Here is a 24,158-nt window from a genome sequence, read left to right on the forward strand (position 1 = left end):
AACAAAATGTGTGTGTGTATGTAGCATTGCTGACAGGCACACTCCGACTCACCCGTGACCTTTGATAGAGAAAGGGGAAAGAGGGATAAGTCAGAGGAAGAAGGAGCTTCAAAGAAAATGCTTTGCTTTTGCTTTGGGAGATGAGTTTGGGCCAGTAAGAGTTTTACTCACGAAACCTGCACCAGTCTGTAGAGCTGTCTTCAACATTTTGTAAAAACGTACATCAGGTCACGTTTTTGACATTAACAGTTCTTCAGTTGTTCACTATCAGAAATGCACTGCTCCAATTGTCATTAAAATTACTTTTTTTTTTTTTTTTTTATTTCAAATATGGTTCCTCTTTTGATTTTTAGAATTCACAAGGTCACAATTAGATTCTATTTCTAACTGAATCACATTTAAGTCAATATTGAATCATTTTTCAGTTGCAGTTCCCATTTCTTTAGATATTTGATGCTTGAAATTGTATATTGAACCCTCTGACATTGTACATAGATAGATAGATAGATAGATAGATAGATAGATAGATAGATAGATAGATAGATAGATAGATAGATAGATAGATAGATAGATAGATAGATAGATAGATAGATAGATAGATAGATAGATAGATAGATAGATAGATAGATAGATAGATAGATAGATAGATAGATAGATAGATAGATAGATAGATAGACTCTTACAATGATATACAGTTAATTTAACAGGTGCATAGGATACATTGAGAAGGGACTGACTAGGTTTAAACAAATGCTGGGGGAATGGAAGTTGTTCAAGTTCATGAGACTAATCCATTTATTTTCTGGATACTGGATTTTTTTTTTTTTAAAAAAGCCCCAGTGGTTCACCTTATCACGGCGGCCAGGGCTCATTTCTGACCTGAGGCCATTTGCTATATGACATTCCCCTTCTCTCTCTTCTCCCTCATTTCCTGTCTCTTTCCACATAGTCGACCAAATAAAATCAAAATGCCCCCAAAAAATCTTTAAAAATACCACAACAAAAAGAAGTTAAGACACAGGTTCAACAGAGATAGGTAAAAAAAAAAAAAAAAAAAAAATCACAAACCAGTGAGCACACAAACTCACACATTTTCAACCCATATCTTATTTATTTTTAGAAATGAATAGAGACAGTATGGCCATTTACAATTTGTACAAGTTCAATCTACACTGTGCATTTCAAAGTGTTTCTATGTTTTTGTGACTTTGTTAATGTGAATTCATGAGAAGATGTATAATTATACTGTGACCACATGTGGACAGCACATCATTATCATAATGAGTGGACAGTCGTAGCCAGCATCTTTCCCAGAAGCCATGCGTAATAACAAGAAAACTATTGTGAAGAAATAGTGGCAGGCATTCAATGACCTTTAAACCACGAAGTCGTACATATCATCACCAGCTGATTAAAGGCTGTGTCTCAAAACTGTAATGTCCTGACTTACTATGACAAGTGCTACCCCACAATCTGATATATATTCAGAATATTCAGCCTCTTCTTTCTTCAGACTAATCATTTCAGAGGCTTTATCTATATTAACAATACTTAGATATTACTTGAGAATATTAAACATTGTATAAGATTGTACAGTGGCAATAGCTGAGTGGACATTTTCATTCAAATACACAAAATAGAAAAGCAGAGACACAATAGCATGGCACAGGAGAGGACAAAAACACAGAAATGTAAGAAATTGAGGGCAGATGTCAAATTACATGTGGAAAAAAAACAGCGACAAAGGCCAGCAGATTGAATAACAGCAGTGTGTGGATGTTGATTATGGGAAAAGAAGGAATGGGGAAATGTGAATAAGTCATACGAGGAGACGGAGCTGAGAGCTAAAGGTGATGTCTGATGACGGCGTCCCAGAGAAGAATAAGAGACAGAAAAGGGACAAACAGGAGGAAGGAAAAGATGGTGCTGTGTTTGAAGTGAAAAAAGCTGCAGGAGGGATAATTCCCATAGTCATTCAAGTGGGTTACAGAGACAGACTGAAAGAGACAGAGAGGAAGAAAAGGAGATCCGACAAATCCAAGAGCCTCATTTGAGGAAGCTGATGAGTGGCTGAAGGAAGAGTCCCAGAGTTCCCAGCACACACACTGTCACAAACACCCACAGGAAGATCCTGTCGATGACCATGGCCACGTACTTCCAGTCATCCTCCACCTGGAAGAGGAGGAGAGAAATTATGCAATAACATTTATGTAATCACACTGTGCTTCCACTGCAAGATTAATGAAAACTAAGACTAAAACTAAAACAAGCTGTGACAAAACTAACATTACCTTGAATGAAATGTAAATGAAAGATTTAGTTCAGTCAGATTCTGGATGTATCTATCCTTACATGAAAATGTGTTAATGCACTCTCGGTTATGGCCAAAAACATGTTCTTTGAGGTCACAGTCTTGACCTTTTACCTTTGACGTTTGGCCACAAAAATTAGGTTAATCAGTCTAAACAGGTTATCTTTATTTGAATGGAAAGACATAGTACTATGACCTTGACCTTTGACTTTTGACCATCAAAATATCTTAGGTTCATCCTTTCATCTAAGTCGGGGGTCTCAGACTCATTTTCTTTCAGGGCCCACATTCAGGCAAATTTGATCTCAAGTGGGCCGGACCAGTAAAATAATAGCAGAATAACCTACAAATAATGACAACTCCAAATTGTTGTCTTTGTTTTAGTGCATAAAACCCTATTAAATTATGAAAACACTTAGTTTTATAAACTATCCAAACAAAAAAGATGTGAATAACCTGAAAAAACTGAAATTTCTTAAGAAAAATAAGTGCAATTTTAACAATATTCTGCCTCATTTTATCATTTATACATGTGCATTATGGATCAAATCTACAAAGGCACAAAACACTTAGTAACAGGCAGAAAATTGTTGAAATTGTGCTTAATTTTCTTTAGACATTTCAGGTTGTTCAAATTTGTTCAGGTTTTTCACATTTTATTGTTACAGGATAGTTTGTAAATGTAAATATTTTCAGAATTTAATGTTAATTTTTGCACTGAAACAAAGACAAAAAATTGAAGGTGTCATTATTTATAGGCATAGTTTAATATTTTTTTCACATCAAACTAAGAAGAAAATATGGAATTATTATTTTTGTAGGTTTTTATGGTATTATTTTACTTGAGATCATAATGGTCTGCATGTGGAACCTGAACTAAAATGAGTTCAACAGCCTTGACTGTGGAATTTTTGCACTTTGCAAATTCATCTTACGGGCCAGATTGGAACCTTTAGCGGACCACATTTGGCCCCTGGGCCGCATGTTTGAGACCCCTGATCTAAGTGAATGTTCGTACCAAATTTCATGACATTCTTGAGATACTGTGTTTTAAACATAATGAGGAAGAACTAACATCTAAAAAGAATAAAAACTACATAAGAATATGATAAACAATGTGATACTAAAACAAATGGAAATACAGGGAAAAAAAGAACAGCTTCATTTAGTTCATCCTCAATGCTAATTGTTCATGATGCACAGGAATAAAATAGCTGTGAAATAAAACATAAAAATGGGTTGAATAAAACTGTTCACTCTAAACTCTTTGCTGATTTTTGCTCGATGGTAATTGTGAAATTTCTACCGCATTTTCACTGTTTCCGGGTTAAATGGCTGTGCACGGGGACATTTTTGTTACTGGGTTACTTGATGTGTATTGTACGTTCATTGTTTCTTCTGGTCAGGTGTGGACAATTGGATCATGACAGCGGAGACCACGATACTATTGTGTGTCTAAAGAAGAGACAGTATCGCTATTCTGCATGCATCAAAAACAAAGGTCGCAGCTTTGCTAAGAAAAGACGGAGCTGAAGCAACAAACATATCAGGACCATCCAGAATGTGAAAGAAGCATACACAAAGCCCGGCCCCCCACCATCTGCACCAAGCAAGCAGCTTTACACTCCTTTTATAGCTCCATGTAAACAGTTGCAGCATTGTTTAAAAAGCTAGGTGGAAATTCACACACTGTTCTGAGATCATGTGTATTTGTAAAGCCTTGTAAGTGTGTGTGTGCTGCCCTCATTATGAAAAACACACCAAATACAAGTAGAGACAAAACATGACACATCTTCTTATTTTAAAACTGTATTACTTGTTAATCATTAAAATTTAAAGGGGTCATATTTTGCTCAACCCACTTTCATTAGTCTTTGGTGCATTTATTTGTGTATTTGGACCCTAATAGTTGCAAAAGTTTGAATTTGAACCCTCCAGGTGCTGCAAAGCTATCTTTATATTCATTCTGGCAAAAATCAAGTGGATTTCTACAACCTGTTTTAATTCCTCCTTAATTTGTTACGTTTTATAACTAGTTATGTTACAACATTTGCACATATAAGGTAAAGTCTTCCAAAAAAAACATTTCTCCGAGTACGACATAATTGTTTATCAGCAGCAGTGGTTGTAGTCCATACTGAAAATATGTCCAAACTTTGAGCTGAATACCTAAAATGTTCAGTTATTGGTTGAGCAGGACAAAACAGCACAGTCAACAACTTGGAGGGGGTGGGGTGTAAAGTGGCTCATTTGCATTTAAAGGGCCAGCACTCAAAACAACCTTTCTGGTGTCATTACTCAGAAATAGGGTTGAAGATGGACCTGTGGAGTTGAATTAATGAAGAATTCAGACCCAAGCATAGCATTTACAGTTTATGTAGACCACAGGGAAATGTTTTAAAATGCATAAGTCCATTCAAAAAAGCAAAATATCACTCCTTTAAGAGCAAAAATGTCTCCCGATGCAATGATGTTGGAAAATTATGTATACGACTATGAGAAAAAGATGGCATTTGTGCGAGGATCAGTGAAAGAAAACATCCCCTCTGTCAATGAGGTCATGTTTTCACCCACGTTTATCAGTTGGTTTGTTTGACTGTTTGTAGGATTACACAAAACACACTGCACCACTTTTCATGAAACACAGTGGAAATGTAGAGCGTGGGCCAAAGATGAACTCTGTTGGTTTTGGAGCAGATACAGAAAAATGTGCAGAGCCATTACTTTTGTTCTTTGTTTGTTTCTAACATTGTGGGATAAGCAGCTTGACTTGATTCAGAGTACAGTGTGGACTTAATGGAAGTTTACACTCTGCTGAATTTCTCTAGTTTTATTATAGTTATAAATGACATTCTGCTGTAAAGGGAAGATGTTTCCTAATGCTGTCATTGCTTAAATAACTATTAAATAATAATTGTGAGTGTAAAATATATTTTGATCTCTCTATGGTTTGTTGAGACTCCAGTTCTGCCTATCGATTCTTTCCTCTGAGGGAAAAGATGTTGTTTTTCAATGTTCCTTTAATATTCACACTCAAAGTAACAGTATTTACCAGTGTTGTGTGATCCACAAACTTGAGCGATAACAACATCTTAAATAATAGATAGAAATCAGTCATGAGCAGCAAATTTAACAACTACTTGTTTGGAAGAGAGTGTTTTCCACACACAGACTTTATTTTATGTGTGTATTAGGTATATTAAAGGCTGCCAAAGTATAATTGGTGCCTGTCCAAGAGAATGACACCATCTGCGATCGATTACTTTAAAACCCTCATCCCATCCCTGCTGCATCTCACCTGCTATCAGCAAATCAGCACCTTGCCCTGAGGTAAGTTCAACCGTTAAAACAAACAAATGACTTACAGCTAATTTCCACATTCTTTGCATTTTTTGTGTGGCTTTGTAAAATTTAGTCCCTATTTTTTATTTGCTTTTATTTTTTGCTATGCATGCTAGCTTATGTCTAAACAGATACTTGTGGTGGAAAAATTTACTTTTTATATTTTATACTCTTTATATTTTATACTGTTAGTACATCTTCTTTTAATGCTGAGTCATTATTCAGTATGTGTGATGTTTACCACTCTGTAACACCCCCAACCCAGGAACAGAGTTCTTGCCTTGAGTTAAAACCCAAACACCTAAATGTCTGAATGTGTAGATAGAGGATGGCGCCTGCACTCCAGATGGGATCCAAGCAAGGTTAGAGTGAAGAGGTCATCATGACCTCTTCACGGAGCAGAGAAGGAGTAGTAGGGAGTGGTATAATGTACGTAAGGAATGACATCATAGTTTGAGGGGGTTGGATTTGGTTCTATATAATCTTTAGTTTTCTCTTGTTGAATCAGACTTCACTTACAGAGTTTCTCTGTGATTGACTTCTCAATAAATGCATTTATTTATTTTAACTCTAACTTTCTCTCCTCCTCTTTGTGTGTGGGTTATCAGTGGAACATTTTCCATAACATACTCTATCCAGAAATGTACAAGAACCAAAACTGGCAGTTATTTACAGTTCCCTGATTCTTGGTTTTATGTTATCACGTCTAATTTAAACCCTAATTACCCCACCCCCAGAAGGGGAGGCAAGGGCTATTGTTTTTGGTTCAGTTTGTTTGTTTGATTGTTAACACTCTAGCAGGAAAACTATTGGTTGAATTCATACCAAATTGGGCATATACATTGCCAGTGACCCAAAATAGATGTGATTACATTTAGGAATATATAGGTCAAAGATAGAATTTTTAATGATTTTGTTTTAAATCTTTTTTTTTTTCTATTTACTTATAATAGGTGAAATTTCACATATCTGTAGCAGCAAAACTATTGGTTGAATTCATACCAAATTGGGTTTATAGATTGCCAGTGACCCAGAATAGATGTGGTTACATTTTGGGAAAAGTAGGTCAAAGTTCACATTTTTAAAGATTTTTAAAATTCTTTTTCTTCTCCCATTTACTTATAGTGGGTGAAATATTAAATGTCTGTGAAAACATCATTTTTGTTTCAATTTACTTCAAACTTGCCTCAAATATAGAGGATATTGATATGCTGACATCACCACATGCATAGACATGATGACATCAGCTGGATCGATGCCAAAATAAGCTATAATATGTGCGAGGGGCGGGGTTTGTTGTGTCTAGCACCTCTTGTTTGAATGTGTTTTCAACTTTAAAAATTAGATTTTCATCTGACAACACAGACTATGAACTTGATGACGTACCTCTTTGGCTTTGTTGCGTGTCCTCATATTCTCTGCTATGTACTTCACACTCTCTATGGCCTGCTTGATCTCTGGCGACACCACAGAAAACGCAACAACCGCATTGACAGGCGATGGTGCATTCAGGGTCCGCGATAGCTTGGGCATCTCTGGTTCCTGAGGCGCCTGGGTCTGGGGTGCCTGGGGAGGAGGAGGAGGTGGTGGAGGAGGTGGAGGAGGAGGAGGAGGTGGCACCATTGGAGGAGGGACAGGAGTAGGAACCTCCTTGCCTCTATACGGGCACCTCCTGTTCATTTCCCGGTTCATGTCACGGTTGATCTCGCCGTACTCCACACAGTTCATGGAGCCGCCAGCAGAAGTAGCCCCTCCTCCTCCAGTGCCACCATCCAGCGGTGGACACGCTACACCTCCAGTTATACCTCCAATGCTTACACTTCCTGATCCACTTCCTGATCCTATACTGTTCTTTCGTTTCTTGTTTGCTCCACCGCTCAGTGGTCCACCGCCTCCACTCATCCCACCGCCGATACTCGCAGATGAGGAGCAGCCCTGGTCAATAGGCCGCCTCATCAGCATCACTCTGGGCAGGACTCCAAGGAACACAGCCCTCACCCACTCTGGCATGGTGTGAGTCATGGGGGTGCGATAGTGGACGTTCAGCACAAAGACAGTGATGACAATACTGAGAGTGACGAAAATCATGGTGAAGAGGAGATACTCCCCGATCAGAGGGATGACGAGTGAAGTCGAAGGGATTGTCTCAGTGATGACGAGCAGGAACACAGTGAGGGAGAGCAGGACTGAGATACAAAGGGTGACCTTCTCTCCACAGTCAGAGGGGAGGTAGAAAACCAGCACCGTGAGAAAGGAGATGAGGAGACAGGGGATGATCAGGTTGATTGTGTAGAACAGAGGCAGGCGACGGATGTAGAAGGAGTAGGTGATGTCTGGGTAGATCTCTTCGCAGCAGTTGTATTTGATGTCATGTTTGTATCCGGGTGCATCAATGATTTCCCACTCTCCACTTTCCCAGAAGTCTTTGAGGTTTACCTAGTGGGACGTAGTAATAGATACTTAAGTTATAATGGTTCCATATTTCTAAAAAATACAAATTTAGAGAAATCTGTTGTATTATTCAGTCACCTGTCATTGTCCATTTTGGTAACAAGTATATTGATGCATAAGATTCACGTTATGTTTATGTGTTTACTTGAAGTTTGTGTCTGTTCTGTTGACATTAAACAACTGATATATACACTGTAGTAGCCACAGGTGATGCAGGATATCTGCTGAAAAATTAGTAACTTCCCCAAACTTGTGTCAGTTTCCTTTATCGTGATAACTGCCTGTACACTGATTTCTGTGTATATTACTGTCTGTCTTCTCCTGCTCTACAACAGCACTACTGTGCAGCACTAAACACCATTATACAGGAAATGAGCCGGAAAACAGCTACACAAATACCTTGTAAGAACACGAGCATATGCACATCTTATATCTTGAACCTTCAATATTTCTTAAATAACTTGCCAGTTATTTTATTGCAAACTGGCAAAATGTTAACATGTGTCATTATTTTAAATATGAAACTTTATTGCATTACCTTGTCTGTAAAAACAATTTTCCAACTGAGGTAGATTTTAAACAGCAATGGTGCTTAACAAACGACTCTCATGAGCTACCTTTCAACATCTTTCTGTCCTAGCAGCAGAAATTACATTCTGTGCATGGGACAAAAGTTATTTTTGAAAGGTATTAAAAACTGTTTTCCACTACAAACCAAGCATTTTAGGCAAAAAACACTATAAGCCCATAAATGTTCAATAGCACAATGTTAACACTTGCCATTTGTAAATTGTAACTTCACTACTGTAAGTTCAAGAGATTTCAAAGCCTTTCATAGATTTATGGTCAAGTAGAAAACATGATTAAATAGAAACGTATTTATACTAGTCATTTATATTTATATATTTTCTGTTGTTTTATACAAATTAAAAAAATAAAAGATTTGCCAAAAAGTAAGTAAACAAACCAATTAAATGCCCTAATTCTGTAAGTGGATCTCTCTGTCTCTCTCCTGTGATCTTGGTCTAACTCACCTTTGAGCCAATTAGAACCAGGTCTATCTTGGCTTTGTCATACGTCCAGGAGCCAAACTTCATGGAGCAGTTCTGATAGTCGAAGGGGAAGTAGGTGATGTCCATGGGACAGGAGGATTTAAAAATAGCCGGAGGAATCCAAGTGATGGTGCCGTCAAACTTCAGCAGCGCCTTGGTTTTGTCCTCCACCAAAAAATCGCCCACAGCGCTGAGAGAGAAAGTGGAGTACACACTCATGACTTCACTTAAAGGATATTATAGCATTTCAGTAAGAAGGTCACAAAATGGTAAGCATAAATGAAGAAAAGTAGCACAACAGGAAAAGAAAAATGGGAAAAATGAAAACCTTGGTTGAAAACCTAACTCTACACTTGGACTATAGGTGGATTAAGACCTAGAAATAAACCACCTCATGTGACATTTTACACAATCCTGAAGAAAGGCAAGATTATCTGTAGCTTTTTAAAACTCACTTGTTGTACAAAACAATGTCTGGCCTCCAAATCTTGTTAGATGGAACACGTATGAACTCAATCCCATCATATTCCACAGGGGCCCATCTCAGTTTGTAGTCGTTCCAGACCTGAAACGCATCAGAAAAATCATTATATACGGATCCTGAGGGATCAGTGACAACAACATATAAAGGTTGAAATATAAATCTCACTCACATGTCTCAGCCACAGATTTGTTTCCATAATCTGATTCACTTCATCCTGAAACAACAAATATCACAGAGAGATATGAAGCTTAGACATGGTTTACTATTTGTATCTGTTTAACTGTTTTTCTAACTCCTCTGCTCTTACCACTTTGACCAGCTGAGATATGGACACCTCAAACTCCACTGTGACTGGGTCTGAAACATTCTCCACAGGACGGATGAACTGGTTGTACCTCCTAAACAACCTCCGGAACAATCTGTCCTCCGCTTTGGATGAAAAACAACCTGATGAAACAGAATGGTTTGAATATGAATTCTAATTCAAGCCTACGTAGATATACATTACAAACCAGTAAGAATAAACCATAGAAAAGGAAAACATACAGTAGAATAATTTGGATGAAATAAACCAGAAACTGTCAGTGCGTCCTCCAGATGGAATGTGGGCTAAAAAGTGTCAGATTATGTAAATAAGATATTTCAGTGGTATGAGCAGCAAAGCACTACTTAAACAAGTGGTTCCGGGCACAACAAACCCCACCCCTTGCACATATTGTAGCTTATTTTGGCATTGATCCAGATGATAAAGGTTCAAGGTTCAAGGTGATATCATCATGTCTATGCATGTGCTGATGTCAGCATATGAATTGCCTCTATATATGTGCTAAGTTTGAAGTAAATTGAAACAAAATTAATGTTTTTATAGACATTTGAAATTTCGCCCGTTGTAAGTAACTGGGAGAAGAAAAAAGATTTTAAAAATTCATAAAAAATTTGAACTTTGACCTACTTTTCCCAAAATGTAACCAATTCTATTCTGGGTCACTGGCAATCTATAAATGAAATTTGGTATGAATTCAACCAATAGTTTTGCAGCTAGAGTTTTAACAAACAAACAAACCAAACCAAAAACAATACCCCCTGCCTCCCCTTCGGGGGACAGGGTAAGAATTTCTATTCACAGTTTTGTTATAAAAGTGTCATTTGTAATATTTGCGTGTGCTTGTGTGTGTTTTGTGCCAGCAGTCAGTTTTTTGTTGGCATTAGCAAACTCCAATTCTAAGCTAATGGTAACTACAATAAGCATTGAGGCACTTATGAATAAGGATTTTTACAGAAACATTCTACCCAAGTCCTCTAAAAGTGTAAGAGGCTGATATATACTGCTAGGCAATTATGGAAAATTCTATTTTTCTGTGCTACAGTTAACACATTGGAAATTTTCTGTGATTGTGTGTTTTTCTTAATAATACATAGACAACAACCTAAAAAAAACTGCATCAGAAAATAATGCAGCATCCTTTGCAGGTAGGCATCTGGACATGTGTATTGAAGGTCATACTGTAGAGCCTCTAGTAACTGGTATCTGGAAAGACCCACGTCTGTCCGAGCAGAAAACGATGCCTCTCTTGGGGAGGCACACACTTGCAGCTCCACCACTTCAGAAACACAGTGCAAGTTAATTAAGCTGCAAATTCACCACCACAGAATGTGATCCGTCTTCATGTGCTTCCCTTCTGCATCTTATCTTCCCTTCATCATTCTCTCTCACATCTGTTTTCTGGTTAAATGAACACAGGTCTCAAAACGGGTTGAGCCATTTCTCTGTAGCTTCAGTCTATGTCAGCGAGGAACACTGATAATCAATTCCATCATAGCAGCAAGAAGGCACGCGCACACACACACACACACACCTACACACACACACACACACACACACACACACACACACACACTACTTAACAATGGTCCCAAACCATCAAACTTGCACTTAGTGAGTTGTGTTAAACCCTTTTAGAGATGCTGCTGCACCTAAAGGGCAAATGGGGCACAACCCATATATGTACACAGATAGCTGTAACATGCATTCACTGGAAAGGTTTGTTTCCCTGACAACAACTAAATAAATCATGGTCCTTTTATGGGACACCTCATTTCTTTGTGAGTTGGGTAACTCTACAAACCTGCAGCATTTTTAACGGGTTCACACTGGTAATTTCCCTTCCCGTTTACTCAGTATTTTTATCATAGGATTCTTTATTATTTGTTGGTATACATTGTTCATACAACACACACTGAAACAGACCCTCTGCTTTTAAAGGTAGAGTAGGAGATCCTGGAAAAACAGTCTGAGGAAGCGACGTTTTGAAAATACACAATTCAAAAGTCCAAAGCCCTTTCTTCAGACTTCCCCCAAAGCCACACCTCCAGAGTACTGGATTGACAGAGGGGGGAGGGACAAATTGCAGTTGAGTTTGATAGACATATCACCATTCAATCATTTTGATGGGCCGGTTAAAATGATAGGATGGTGTTTTTTCAGTCCTGTCCGTTCCACAGGTGACTAAATTTTTTTTATTTTTGCGTTAGAACATTTAATTAATTGGTTATGATCGGGGTGTGAAGGGGATGTTAAACAATATAGTAAAAAATGCTCCGGGAAAACATCTCCTACCCCACCTTTAACCTATCACCAGCTGATCAGACTAGAACACACAACACACTGCAGACTAGCAGTGGACTGCCATGTCAGGTGTCTGGAGAGAAAATGGGGGTTTGACTGACTTCCTCAAGGGCACATCAGACAACTACTTATCTACCTATCTAGGGAATTGAACTGGCAAACTACTTCTGTATCCTTCTAGGCTACAGGAGCCCTCATTTTCACCATTGTAATCATAATAACTTGCATGCCTTATATACTGCTACTTACTTCTAAACTGTTTTAATTATGTGCATTATTTCTATGTTCATTGAGAGCTGCTGGATGGATGATGTGACAAATAGTTTAAAAGGAGTTAAAACAAAAGAAATGTTAGCTATCTGACAAATACAGCACAAACAAGAGTAGCAGCCTTCATAAAACATTATTGTTTTTATCCTTTATGATCAAACAAATATTTCATATGCACTTCCCATAAACAAGGCCAGTTCTTCTTTTTATTGCCTTTGGGAGTACACTCATGTAGACATCCCAGATTACTGTCTGTCTGCTTTTTCTTGCCAGAGAAATAATACTTTATCTCTTTCAGTGGATTTTGAAGGCTGTCTGAATCTTAATCATTTTAAGTAATGTACAGCCTGAAGGTAATAATAAAGAAATACAGTAGACAACTCTCATAGGTTTATCACAACAATCGTAACATCACAAGGGACCAATGCAGCTCCAGGGTGGCCTCTGCTTGATAAAAAACACTTACATAATTACGCCATCTGGTAGAAAAAAGTGACTCAGCAACACATATGATTTCAGATAATATCATGTTCACTTAAAACAGAGCTAAAATCTTTTCGTAGTGACTTCTAAATGAATTTTTCCTCTACACTTAAACTTTCCCAAGTGATTTATCATCATTTAGTATCTGCATTTTAGTGAAAATAATATATTTTCCGATATTTAATTTACTTATCATGTAGATGTTCATTAAAGTTCAGGGTAAATTCAAAGATTATTGTATTAAAACAGAGAAAGCTGAACAAAAAGTGACTTTTTCTGCAAAATATATCATTAACTGAATCTAAAAATGAGTGTGTCCATCCACTGTCATTGATCAAATTCCGTGGGTTTTAATGGTGAATCAATGTTGCAGAAGATGACGGTGTTTCCACATTCACAACAGAGCCTCTGAACATCCAAATGGGTCATATCTAATGACAATGAAAAGCTAAAAACTGCATTTTACCTGCATTATTTACATGTATTGATATGATTAGTGGTTGAAAAGTTATGAAATATTTTAGATCAGTAGATGCTTTTAGTCGCCGGCAGCTGTTTAGGTCTTTAAGGGTTAAAACACGAGCAGAATAATACTGCAAGAGTGAAGTGACCTATGTATAAATTACTGAAAAAAAAAAAAAATCCCTCAGATCTACATTGGTTTTAAGGCTCCATAGTTAAGAAATTAGATTGTATAGAGACTTCAAAACTCTCCAGAAGTTTTCTGAGGTCACTGTCAGAGGCAAGTTAAGTCTTGGAGCTTAATGAAAAGGCCTCTCTCCTGAGACACTTGTATAATTCCAGCTCTTGGTACCTGCCTGAAAAACTGCCCACTGCTCCCTGATTTGCTGCCCTGCAGGAACCTTGTTTAAGCCCTAATTGGGTGAGGGGAAATGAGGGTAATTATAATCAGTCCATTAATTGGACCTTTTGTTCACTGAGACAAAAAAACTTAAGCCAATATTTTTTTTCCCTCTGTTGGCACACTCACTCCTCTAATTCCCTGTCTTTGTTCTGCCACTTAAGATCTTAAGTGGCCTTAGTTTCCAAAAGTTAATTATAACCTTTGGCCTTTTACTGCACTTCATTACACACATTACTTTAAAGACACACTCCAAAGCATTTAATACAGGATTTTGAGCTGATGTAAAATCTATAATACCTCCCTTAAAGCAAAGTATGTGTAATAGTAACACAGGTTTATTACTTTATGAACATATGAACATTTTGCCAATGCAGGACAGCCAAAAGTAAATCCAAAAGTCATTAGTGGCACCAGAATGTTTTGATGATAAGTGTATGAACTCACAAGAAGTTTGTTAATCTCTATAGACGGAACCGTCTTTGTCTCCACTGTTGAAAATTGCGTAAAAATTGAGTTGACATCACTTTGGTTTTAACAGGCGTGCGCTCTTTTCCTCCCTTTCACTGATGTGACAAGGCTTTGTTGTGACACTGATGAAGCCAAGTCAAGCAGTCATGCATTTCACCCTTAAATAGTTACATTGATTTAGAATTAGCAAATCAAACAGTGAGTGTGAGTCTGTCTCTCGTGGATACAGGAGCCTAAAGCTGGTGAAAGACCTCTTTGATCGACCATGTGCTTAACAGGATGAGCCTGGAAGCAAGTGGTGGACACATTGAAGGAACTAATTACCTTCCCATAATACACTGCTGACAGTGTATGTATGTGTGCATGGAAAAAGAGATACAAAGTGAGCGAGAAAGACAGCACGGAGACGAGATAGGAACGACAGCAGTAACAAGCAGAGAAAAACTAGATAGCGTGTGTGTGCTCTCTAGGGTTTTTGATGGCCTGACTGTGACACGATGAATGACGCACAAGAGGATCCACGGTGATTACTGACTGTGCTGCGACCATCCCATTAAGCCCACGATGTATGCTTTGGCCTGCGTGGGTCTCCATGTACGAAGACCTATACTAGAACAGTGCGCACTGTTCCTATTTATGTACATTCATTCACCTTTGATTTGACTCAGTCTGAGCAGCATATGATTTTTTCACTGATGCATGAAATTCAATATCTCCCTGCATCCATGCCTTCATCTAAGCAAATAATCTAAGTGTCAGGGTCAGCATTGGTTTTTATGAAAAAGACACATTATTACAGTCACATCATGAAAAAAGCAGAATGACAAGATTTTTTTGTCATCTCTCACTTAATCTGACACTACAGTTACACAAGATGTTGACACCAACACTGACTGAGCAGAACATGCAGTAAGGTTTCATTGATCTCAATCCGACCTGTTGTGTCACAACAAGAACACTTGATCACATTAGTGTTGGACCGTTTATAATCTTAACCACTAATGACAAAACTAAAATATGATCTGCTTTTAAAAGAAATTTACAGACTGCATTATTAAACAGGTGGTGCCTGACACAACAAACCCTGCCCCTAACAGGTATTGTATCTTATTTTAGCATCAATTCAGCTGATGTCATCATGTCTATGTGTGTGGTAATGTCAGCATATCAATTGCCTCCATATATGTGCCACGTTTGAAGTAAACTGAAAAATAAAAAAAATGATGTTTTTATAGACATGTGAAATGTTGGCCATTTTAAGTAAAGGAGAGAAGAAAAAAGAGTTGAAAAAAAAAAAAAAAAACATTAAAAATGTTGACTTTGATCTACTTTTCCCAAAAATGTAACCACATCTATTATGGGTCACTGGCAATATTGGTATGTGGCAAGTTTGAAGTAAATCTAAAGAAAATTGATGTTTTTATAGACATGTGACATTTTGCCCATTATAAGTCAATGGGGCGGGGGGGGGGGGGGGGGGGGGGTTAAAAATTCATGAAAAATTTCAACTTTGACCTACTTTTCCCAAAATTTAATGACATCTATTCTGGGTCACTGGCAATCTATAAACCCAATTTGGTATGAATTCAACCGATAGTTTTGCTGCTAGAGTGTTAACAAACAAAGAAACAAACAAACCAAACCAAAAACAATTCCCCTTGCCTCCCCTTTGGGGGGCGGGGTAATAAATAAATTAATAACAGTACTGTCAAAGCCTTTATATTCATTTAACTTGGCTGAGTGTTACAGAAAATGAGACATTTTACACAGTGTTACATTGTGGTTCACTGGTTACCATGGTCAATGGGAAAGATTTGACTTTGAAAAGGTTTCAGGTTTGATTCCTGGTCAGAGCAGGGCTTTTCTTAGTGGAATCTTTATACTCGCCCAGTGTCCTGTGTTCTGTGCCATCAAAAACATTCTCTAATCAGCACCAGCTTCTATCTGGGGTTGGTTATTGAGCACCACTCAACTTGCAAACTGCACAGACAAAACTTCCTACTTTACAATTATTAGTAGCTTTAGTATTGCAATGCTAGTGAGAATATTTAAGTGTGTTTGCAGAGATCGTTTGGTTAGTCCACTCTAATCTGCATCCTACTGATGAAATAGATTTATGATGATATAAGTGAGGTCACATTTGACTACAAGGGACTGCAGACATCAAACCACACAGTAAAAAAGGTTTAATGCAGATGCTTTGCTGAAGCAATTTCACTAAACACATTAGATATCTTACATGCCATAAGAAAATGTGAGAATCATTTTGGTTTATTATTATCTAGGTAACAAAACAATCTCTTTTACATTTTTATTCATGCACTAAACCTAGACTTTATCATTAGTTCAGAATAATAATCTACAGTGAAAATAGAGGTCTAATAATTTACTTCCTTTTCCTGTGGCTGATATACTGACAGTCTTTATTTTTCATTTTAAAAGTAGGTACACATATGAAAGACATTTTTAACATCAGTGTTTTACATTCTGAGTCTGAGGACAGTGTCTGTTTGGAGTAAGAGGTTTGTGCAATCCCAGACGTCCGTAATCAGTAATCAGTGCTAATGTCTATTTATCTACCACTCAAGTCCCACAGTGACGCTGTAGTGGACTCATTCATCAGAACACCAGGATTACAGACAGATACATGAGTCAGTAAAGGTGTTTATGTCACCAACTTGACATTTTAGAAACCTTTCTGAGTGCTCATGTGCAAATCATGATTCCTTATCCTTTTCTATCACCTGATATTTCATTACAATGGCTATAATGTTACAATGCAATAAAATATAAAATAATGAATACCCTTTTTGTCTTCTCAAGTTGAATTGTACGATACAGTCCAGACCAAGTGTCTCTAGCAGAGTTGCTGCAGAAAGCATGCTTTTACACTTTGTGGTGAACTGATACATGAGAACATTTATACCACCCACATATCTGTCCATTAAATAATAAAGCTACAGAAAGCTGTAGCTGAGCATAAAGATGAGAAAAACAAGAGGAAGCCGCTAAGATGGTTCAGTCCACTGGTAACAAAATCCAACCACCATCAACTGTATCTGATTAAGAACAGCATAGGTCTGTTTTTTTTTCGTTCAGCATAAAAACAGTTGTTTAGTCTTTGCTGTTGATGACTCTCAACATATACTGAAAACATTAATTTCATTCAGATTATCCAGTTGTCCCTGTCATTAAATCCATTTACACTTAGATCAAGAAACCAGAAAGACACAGAAAATGGTAACAATTCCAGTCTGTTAAAAAAAAAAAAAAAGTTTTGGCTTTGTTCAATCTGCCTAAATCTGATCTCCAGATAAATAAGTTATTTTTTGGCCCAGTTTTGCTCCACAACCTCAAACTCTGTGACAAAATAAAGACAAAAGTGGCTCAAACAACTCAGTCACTGCCGTTGCTCCTTAAGGCAGAATCACAAGCTGTTATGGACATTTTGAAAAGATTCACCTGGGGATGTTTTCCCACCTGAGGTTCAGTCTAGTTCCATCAGACTCTGGTTCATTTTCGACCATGATGTGATTTATTTGGGCAGGTGTAGGAACATAGTAATCACACAAAACAACTGAGCTGACACCCTTTAGAAGAGGTGGTCTTGGTCCAGTCCCAAACAAATTCCAGAGTTGTTTGTTTTTAGGAAGAACCTGATCAGACGTCAATTTAAAAAGTCAAGTTTGAAATAGGCAGACCACCCCCCCATCCCCAACTGCTTTGCATTCTGGGATGCAGCAAAAAGTGCAAATTTATATCAGTTTGTACAGTAGTAGGACTCAAGCGGAAAAAATAAACACCTCTTACTAATGTTTGTCTAAAATAAATACTCATTTATCCAAAGGAACTGACTAATAAGAGAAGTCAGTGTTGCCACACGGTTTGTCATGACTTCAGATTTTTCTGTGTAAAAAATAACTGAAGCAAAGAGGAAATTTTCACTAAAGCCTCTTTTCCACCAACATTTCTAGGAACTTCCATTTCCAAGAATTTATTTACTTGTTTAAAAGAATTCCTTGTAATCTGTGTGGTTTGCACCTCCACCACACCTCAAAGGTCTGGAAAATGTGCCCAAGCCAGACTCAGTGATTTCGTGTCAGTGACTTGAAGTCCCACTGAATTTCTGTTGAGCATATTTGACAAATACATTCAACAAGGTTCTGGCTCTTTTAAGTGTATTTGCCAAATACACTCTTAAGTGTATTTGGATGGACACAAACAAAGTGAAGCAAATAGAAATCAAATAAACAAGTTTGCAGACATATACTGTCTTTAACATTGAGGGTGAGTGTAAGTGCGGAATACTGCAAGTGTGTTCCACCAATCAGCGTTCTTCAGCACACAGCCCCACCACTCAAGAATTCTGGGGAATCTGAGAAGTCCTACCCCCCTACTAGGTACTTTTTTCAGGCAAAGTTTGGGGTTGAGGGTCATTTTGGTGGAAATGCACCAAGGTTTTTCAAAATGATATATAACTAGAAAAGCACTCGGAGAGCGCAGACCTCTGCCAAGGCAGATCAGGGACGAACGGTTTCTTGCAAATGACTTTGTGAATCTGTTGTTACAAAATAGTGAATAGAGGATGTTTCCCAGTAAACTGGACATACATAGATAAATGCTAAAAAGCTGTGACATATTTTGGGAAGTAACAAAACTGATGGCAAGAAACACAAGTTCAACCACATACATCTAGTTTCTCTGTCTTATAATCTGATTGTTCAGTTCTATCATGTTTATAATGTCACAACAACTTTGGCCTTCATGCTTTGGCCACAAACATATAATCCCTACATCCTCACATCCGGAATGTGAAGACATTCTAACAAGTGCCTTTTTAAGATATGATGGATTGATGGATCGACTAACAGCAAAACCATCCTCTATAGATGAGTGGATGCATCCTAAGACAGGTGATAAATTAAAACTACACTAAAAAGCATGACTACAACCTACGACAGCTTAGTTCCTGCAAGCCACACTTGTCAAAAATGTCCTAAAAACGACCCCAAAAGTCCAGAATAGAAACAGGTTGGCCGACAAAAAATGAAGTCACAAAGGAAGTAACAGAGAACAAAAATAAGGGAGAGAATGTCTGAATGTCTGCCAGCTGAGGAGTCTCATGTCAACCCCAACGCTGGCTTTCTCAGCTTCTTTTCATCCATAAGCGTGACTCAGTTCATCTTCAGCTCCGAGGACCAGGATGTCCCAGAGGAATCAAGAGGCAGGGCTGTCTGGAGGAGGATAGGATAGAGTTGGTGTGTGCTGCTCGGCTGAAGGGGAGTATGATGGTTTAAGCCAATCCATAGGGGGTGGAATAAGGCCCCTGCCTGTGGTGGTTACACAGCATGTGCGTGCGTGTGTGTGCGTGTGTGTGTGTGTGTGTGACTGGGGGTTCGGTTGCAATAATCACACGACAATCGCGTTAAGAGGATCCTCAAGCCACCGCACAGTCCTTAAGCCACTCACACACACACACACACACACACACACACACACACACACACATACAAACTCACAGAAACACATAATACACACTGATTGCCTGTCAGAGTTTAATGCAGCTGTATTGCTTCTGGGAGGGAAACCAACGGGCTGCTCTGTACTTCCAAGCTCAGAAGAGCGTTTAAGTCTGGCAGAGGAGCAAATATGCTTCATGACGCTGCGATGCAAGAAGACAACTGCATACAAGCAGACTTAGATAAAAGCTACAGGGGCTTAATATAAACCACTTCATATGCTGCTGAAAACACGACTGTTTGACTGTTGCCATTTGTAGCCACACAACCACTCGAATTGATTTAAAACATAGTGGGAAGCTTTTTATTCATCTCATTATTGTTAACATTATATGCAACCTACAACCAGAGCTTCTCTTTTCGACAGGACATGTACGAAGAAGCAGAGCATCTTTGTGCAATGTTCATATGTGGAATAAACTGATTCTATAGAGAGTATATGGACTCTATACACACTCAAAATTCATAAAGTTGCAGAAAAAATTATTAGACCATCAAAAGTCATCAGAAACAATGCTTATGCAATCAAGTACTAACTCCTGTGAGTATCATGTGACTAAAACAGACAGAAAAGAAAACATGGAATGCCTAAAAGCACTGTTTTTGTCAGTATAGTGCCATAGATATTGATGTAAGAAATGAAGGGATTTTGGTTATTACCAAGAAAACACAGAAAATGGCTAGATATCAGCTCTGAAATTAAACTCTTCTGAGCTATTTTTGTTGTTATCATTATATTTATCCAAACAAATGTACCTTTAGTTGTACCAGGCATTAAAATGAACAAGAAATTGAAGAAAACAAGGGTGGTCTAATAATTTTTTCCTGTAGTTTTACTGTTAGTTTGATTTTGATTTGATCCGACTAACTTTGATGGTTATTTCTACAGTTATAAAATTTCATTGATTGTTCATTTTCTAAATTTCTTCGGGGGTTGATATTGGTTCATTAGTTGCTATTTGTATGGCCCAAAACTATCATAGTTTTATCAACATTTAAAAATCCAGTCAGTTGACCTCTAGGCAGTGTCAAATATTGACATGATCGTAAAACATGTTAAACATCTGCAAGTTCAAGTTCAAATAAACAGAGTTAAACACACTTGCGAGCAGCACAGTGGTGCAGGGTTTAGCACTGTCGCTGCACAACAAGAAGGTCCTGGGTTTGTTTCCAACACCAGCCAGTGAGGCCTTTCTGTGTGGAGTTTGCATATTCTCTTCAGGTTCTCTGGGATTATTGGTCTAAATCTCTCGTAGGTCTCTTTGCAAGAGCTGGGGATGATAATGTGAGAGAGATTATACAGAAAAATGTTTAATTTTAATTTATTTTAATCTCAGTTGATATATGCTGCTGTGCACCACATGCACCCCACAGGCCTGACTTTAAGTTGAATGTCACAGCTTTAACTTACTGTACAATCCTGCTCTGAACACATCTCCATCTTTACCTCCAAGCCACTCCAACTGGATTCTATTTTTGTGTAAAATACCCCAATCCCACTGACTACGAGATCAGCATTTCCTCTGTTATAGGGACAAATCATTCGGTCCTGGATGGCAGGAGACAATACCTTCAGTAGCCCACTAATCGGACCCCCCACTGGGAGTATGTGTGTGTGTCAGTGTGTGTTTTCTAGGTTCTTATCTGCATACACAGCCCTGTTCAGAGTCATATAAAAGCCCACACAGCCAATATGGGACCAAGACAGAGAGAAAGGCAGATGGACAGTGTGAGTGAAGGAGGAAGGTGAGAGTAGAATCCTTTTATCAGTTTGGGTTTTATCCCCAGACGGCAAAGTTAACCACCCATAACTAGTAAGGACACTGAGGGGCTTTCCAACATTTCAGCAAAATCTGTTCTGCCGTGAGAGTATTGAAGCTGTCATCCCTTCACAGCACTGTTTCCTCGCTCCTTTTGGAATTCACCCAGTTCAAGGGCAAAGCAACAAAGCAGTCGGCTGAGGCAAATCTCTCCAGCTGAAAAGGATGACAGAGATGCACAGAAAAGGAGGAGTGAGGGAGTCCATCATTTATGTCCTGCACAGACTCATCCAGATCACTCAGAGTGTTCATCAGGTTACAGGATGTGTGAAGCCAGTGTCTCACATGGCGACTGAAGCGTGACAATACAAAGGCACTTAGTGTTGTTCCCAAAGGGGGGATCACCAGGGACCACATATGGGACAAACTCTCTACTGCCCTCTTCATGGTAAAAAAGAAAAACAAAAGACCAAGATCTCATTTGAAACTGCAGCTTTTCAATGAATAACATCAAAACATCCTGTTGTGCTTTAAAGTGAAAATCCGTAGGGACAGTTTTTCATAAGAAAGTTTCTGATTTCTTGGTTTGAATAAACATAACACAGATCAGATGCTAAATATGAGCAGCAACAAATACAAGAGTGACCCGAATATAAACTCAAACCTCAGCAACACAATATTTAGACAAAGACGTAACACAATACCCGCCATTATTTGACTGGTGAGGTGGCGAAGTTCACAAACACCACTGAGCCTCTTCTTCTTCCAAAAACTACATTAGCACTTTAAAGAGTCTTACTTTATTCCACAGAGATATCCATAATACTTGGTGCTCCCATGGGTAAAGACGCACTCCAAAGAAACTCCTTAATGTTTACCCTTTATGGATGTGAATTCAATTAAATTCAGGATTAAAATAACCCTTCACTTACATGTGTGGAAACAGAAAAAAGTTGTACTTTAAAGCATTTAACTCTTTTTTGTTCTGCTTTGTGTCCTCTGGGACCCACTCAAGGACCCCATACTAAAAAAACCTGCTGTTTCAACATACACAGGAGACTTGCAGCCTTACATGAACCAAAAAAGAAAGAGAACACACAGAGACCAAAAAAAAAAAACACTGGCAGCCAACCAACAATCCAGCTGTGATTTAATGTTGCAAGGACTAAATCAAAGCACCAGACAAATCTGGTGTTTTAGTGTTTTTTTAATCTTACACATAAACTTCTGATGTGACTTAAGATGCAGGGTGACCCACAAGACAAACACAAAACACCCAACACAGCTCCAGATCATTCCCTATCTAACCCTGACCTCTGACCTTTGTGTGGAGAAGACTCACAGGCCTGTGGATCTGGAAGGTTCAGCACTGAGGAAATCTGAGCTATGACACATGTTTGGATTACTGAGCCTTCACCCAGGCTCCATCAGGGTCTACTCTTCTTTAAAAGACTCCATAAGTTTGACAAGCAGGATTTAATAGGATTAATATTGGAGTTAATTTTCAGCAGTATTTGGAGCAGATAAGCATAAAACACCCCCTCTGTCATCTTCTTGAAGGCAAAAGTTTACAGAGGAGCAGCAGACAGCCCAGAAGGACGCACAGTCGTATCTCATTTAAGATGGCATTGAACAGACTTTGTTTTTCACCCGCTCCTGTTTTACTGAGAGCCGTGCGCATTGGAAACTACTTGGCAAATGTATGCTTGAATTTTCAAACAGCTGTGGCATAAAATACTTAGTACTGGTAGCAATAACCCTGAAGTCTTTTTGTAAATACGCGATCTATTTCGTTTCATCAGCTGAGATAGCGTTCTCTTGATGAAATTGTCCCAAACGCTCATGTGGGTCTTTGCGTTTTCCTGCGCACAAACAGCGCACTTCTCCGGTCATTAACTAACAAGTGCATATCGTGAGCTGAGACAAATACAGATAAGTTAAAAAGTTGTGCATTACATTTTAAATAAAGTGGTATTATTCCGAAACTGTCGCGCTGGACTTGTTTGCGTTCGGAGTCCAGGACCGCTCCACGGCGCGCAGGGTCTCTTACCTTGCGCTGCGAAGAGCACCAGCAGGAGGACGTGTGTCAGTTTCCCGGTGAAATTCATCGATGCATCGGCGCTTGATGATGTTTTCTGCAGATAAAGGATGGTGTTGATGGATGAAGTTATTTTTTTTCTAACCAACTACTGGCGTTCGTGGAGCCTCAATATTAAAGTAACATATTTCTCTGCGCTCGTGGAGAGGGTGGACTGGCGGTGCGCTCTCCCATGGGTAACTTCAGCACGTCCCGCCTTCCCCCTCCCTCCATCCCTCCGTGCGTCCTACACCCACCCACTCACCCACGGGCCAAAACCCGCGACCTGACTCACGGCAGTGACTCAGAGGTGATAAGTTTGTAATAATAATGAATTTCCTTCCCAACATAGCTCATGTTCCCTGTGAAAAATGTCACTTTGAACACAGGTTTTGATGTTGTTTTTATCCTCTACCCTTAATTTACCACAGTGCTTATTATAACTTATAG

The 24,158-nt window shown here is 38.6% G+C and overlaps 1 protein-coding gene across 1 annotated transcript; it reads right to left on the reverse strand.

Annotated features, from left to right (window-relative positions):
- Window positions 1–1,087: 1,087 nt before the first annotated feature.
- Window positions 1,088–23,913, reverse strand: LOC115427210 (neuronal acetylcholine receptor subunit alpha-3-like). The gene is made up of 7 exons (XM_030145696.1): window positions 23,682–23,913; window positions 9,948–10,087; window positions 9,810–9,854; window positions 9,612–9,721; window positions 9,139–9,346; window positions 7,040–8,089; window positions 1,088–2,172 (listed from the first exon to the last, which is right to left on the reverse strand). Exons 1-7 carry the CDS (start codon window positions 23,737–23,739, stop codon window positions 2,047–2,049), a joined length of 1,737 nt encoding a protein of 578 aa, XP_030001556.1. The 5' UTR covers window positions 23,740–23,913; the 3' UTR covers window positions 1,088–2,046.
- Between the last annotated feature and the right edge of the window lie 245 nt (window positions 23,914–24,158).

This window comes from Sphaeramia orbicularis, chromosome 10, assembly GCF_902148855.1.
Source record: "Sphaeramia orbicularis chromosome 10, fSphaOr1.1, whole genome shotgun sequence".
NCBI lineage: Eukaryota > Metazoa > Chordata > Actinopteri > Kurtiformes > Apogonidae > Sphaeramia > Sphaeramia orbicularis.

Excerpts from the sequence above, each read along its gene's own strand:
- LOC115427210 (XM_030145696.1), bottom strand. The coding sequence starts at position 23,739 with ATGAATTTCACCGGGAAACTGACACACGTCCTCCTGCTGGTGCTCTTC. Across the intron at positions 10,088-23,681 it reads GGTGCTCTTCGCAGCGCAAG|GTTGTTTTTCATCCAAAGCG; the intron begins GTAAGAGACCCT and ends CTGTTTCATCAG. Across the intron at positions 2,173-7,039 it reads CACGCAACAAAGCCAAAGAG|GTGGAGGATGACTGGAAGTA; the intron begins GTACGTCATCAA and ends CTCCTCTTCCAG.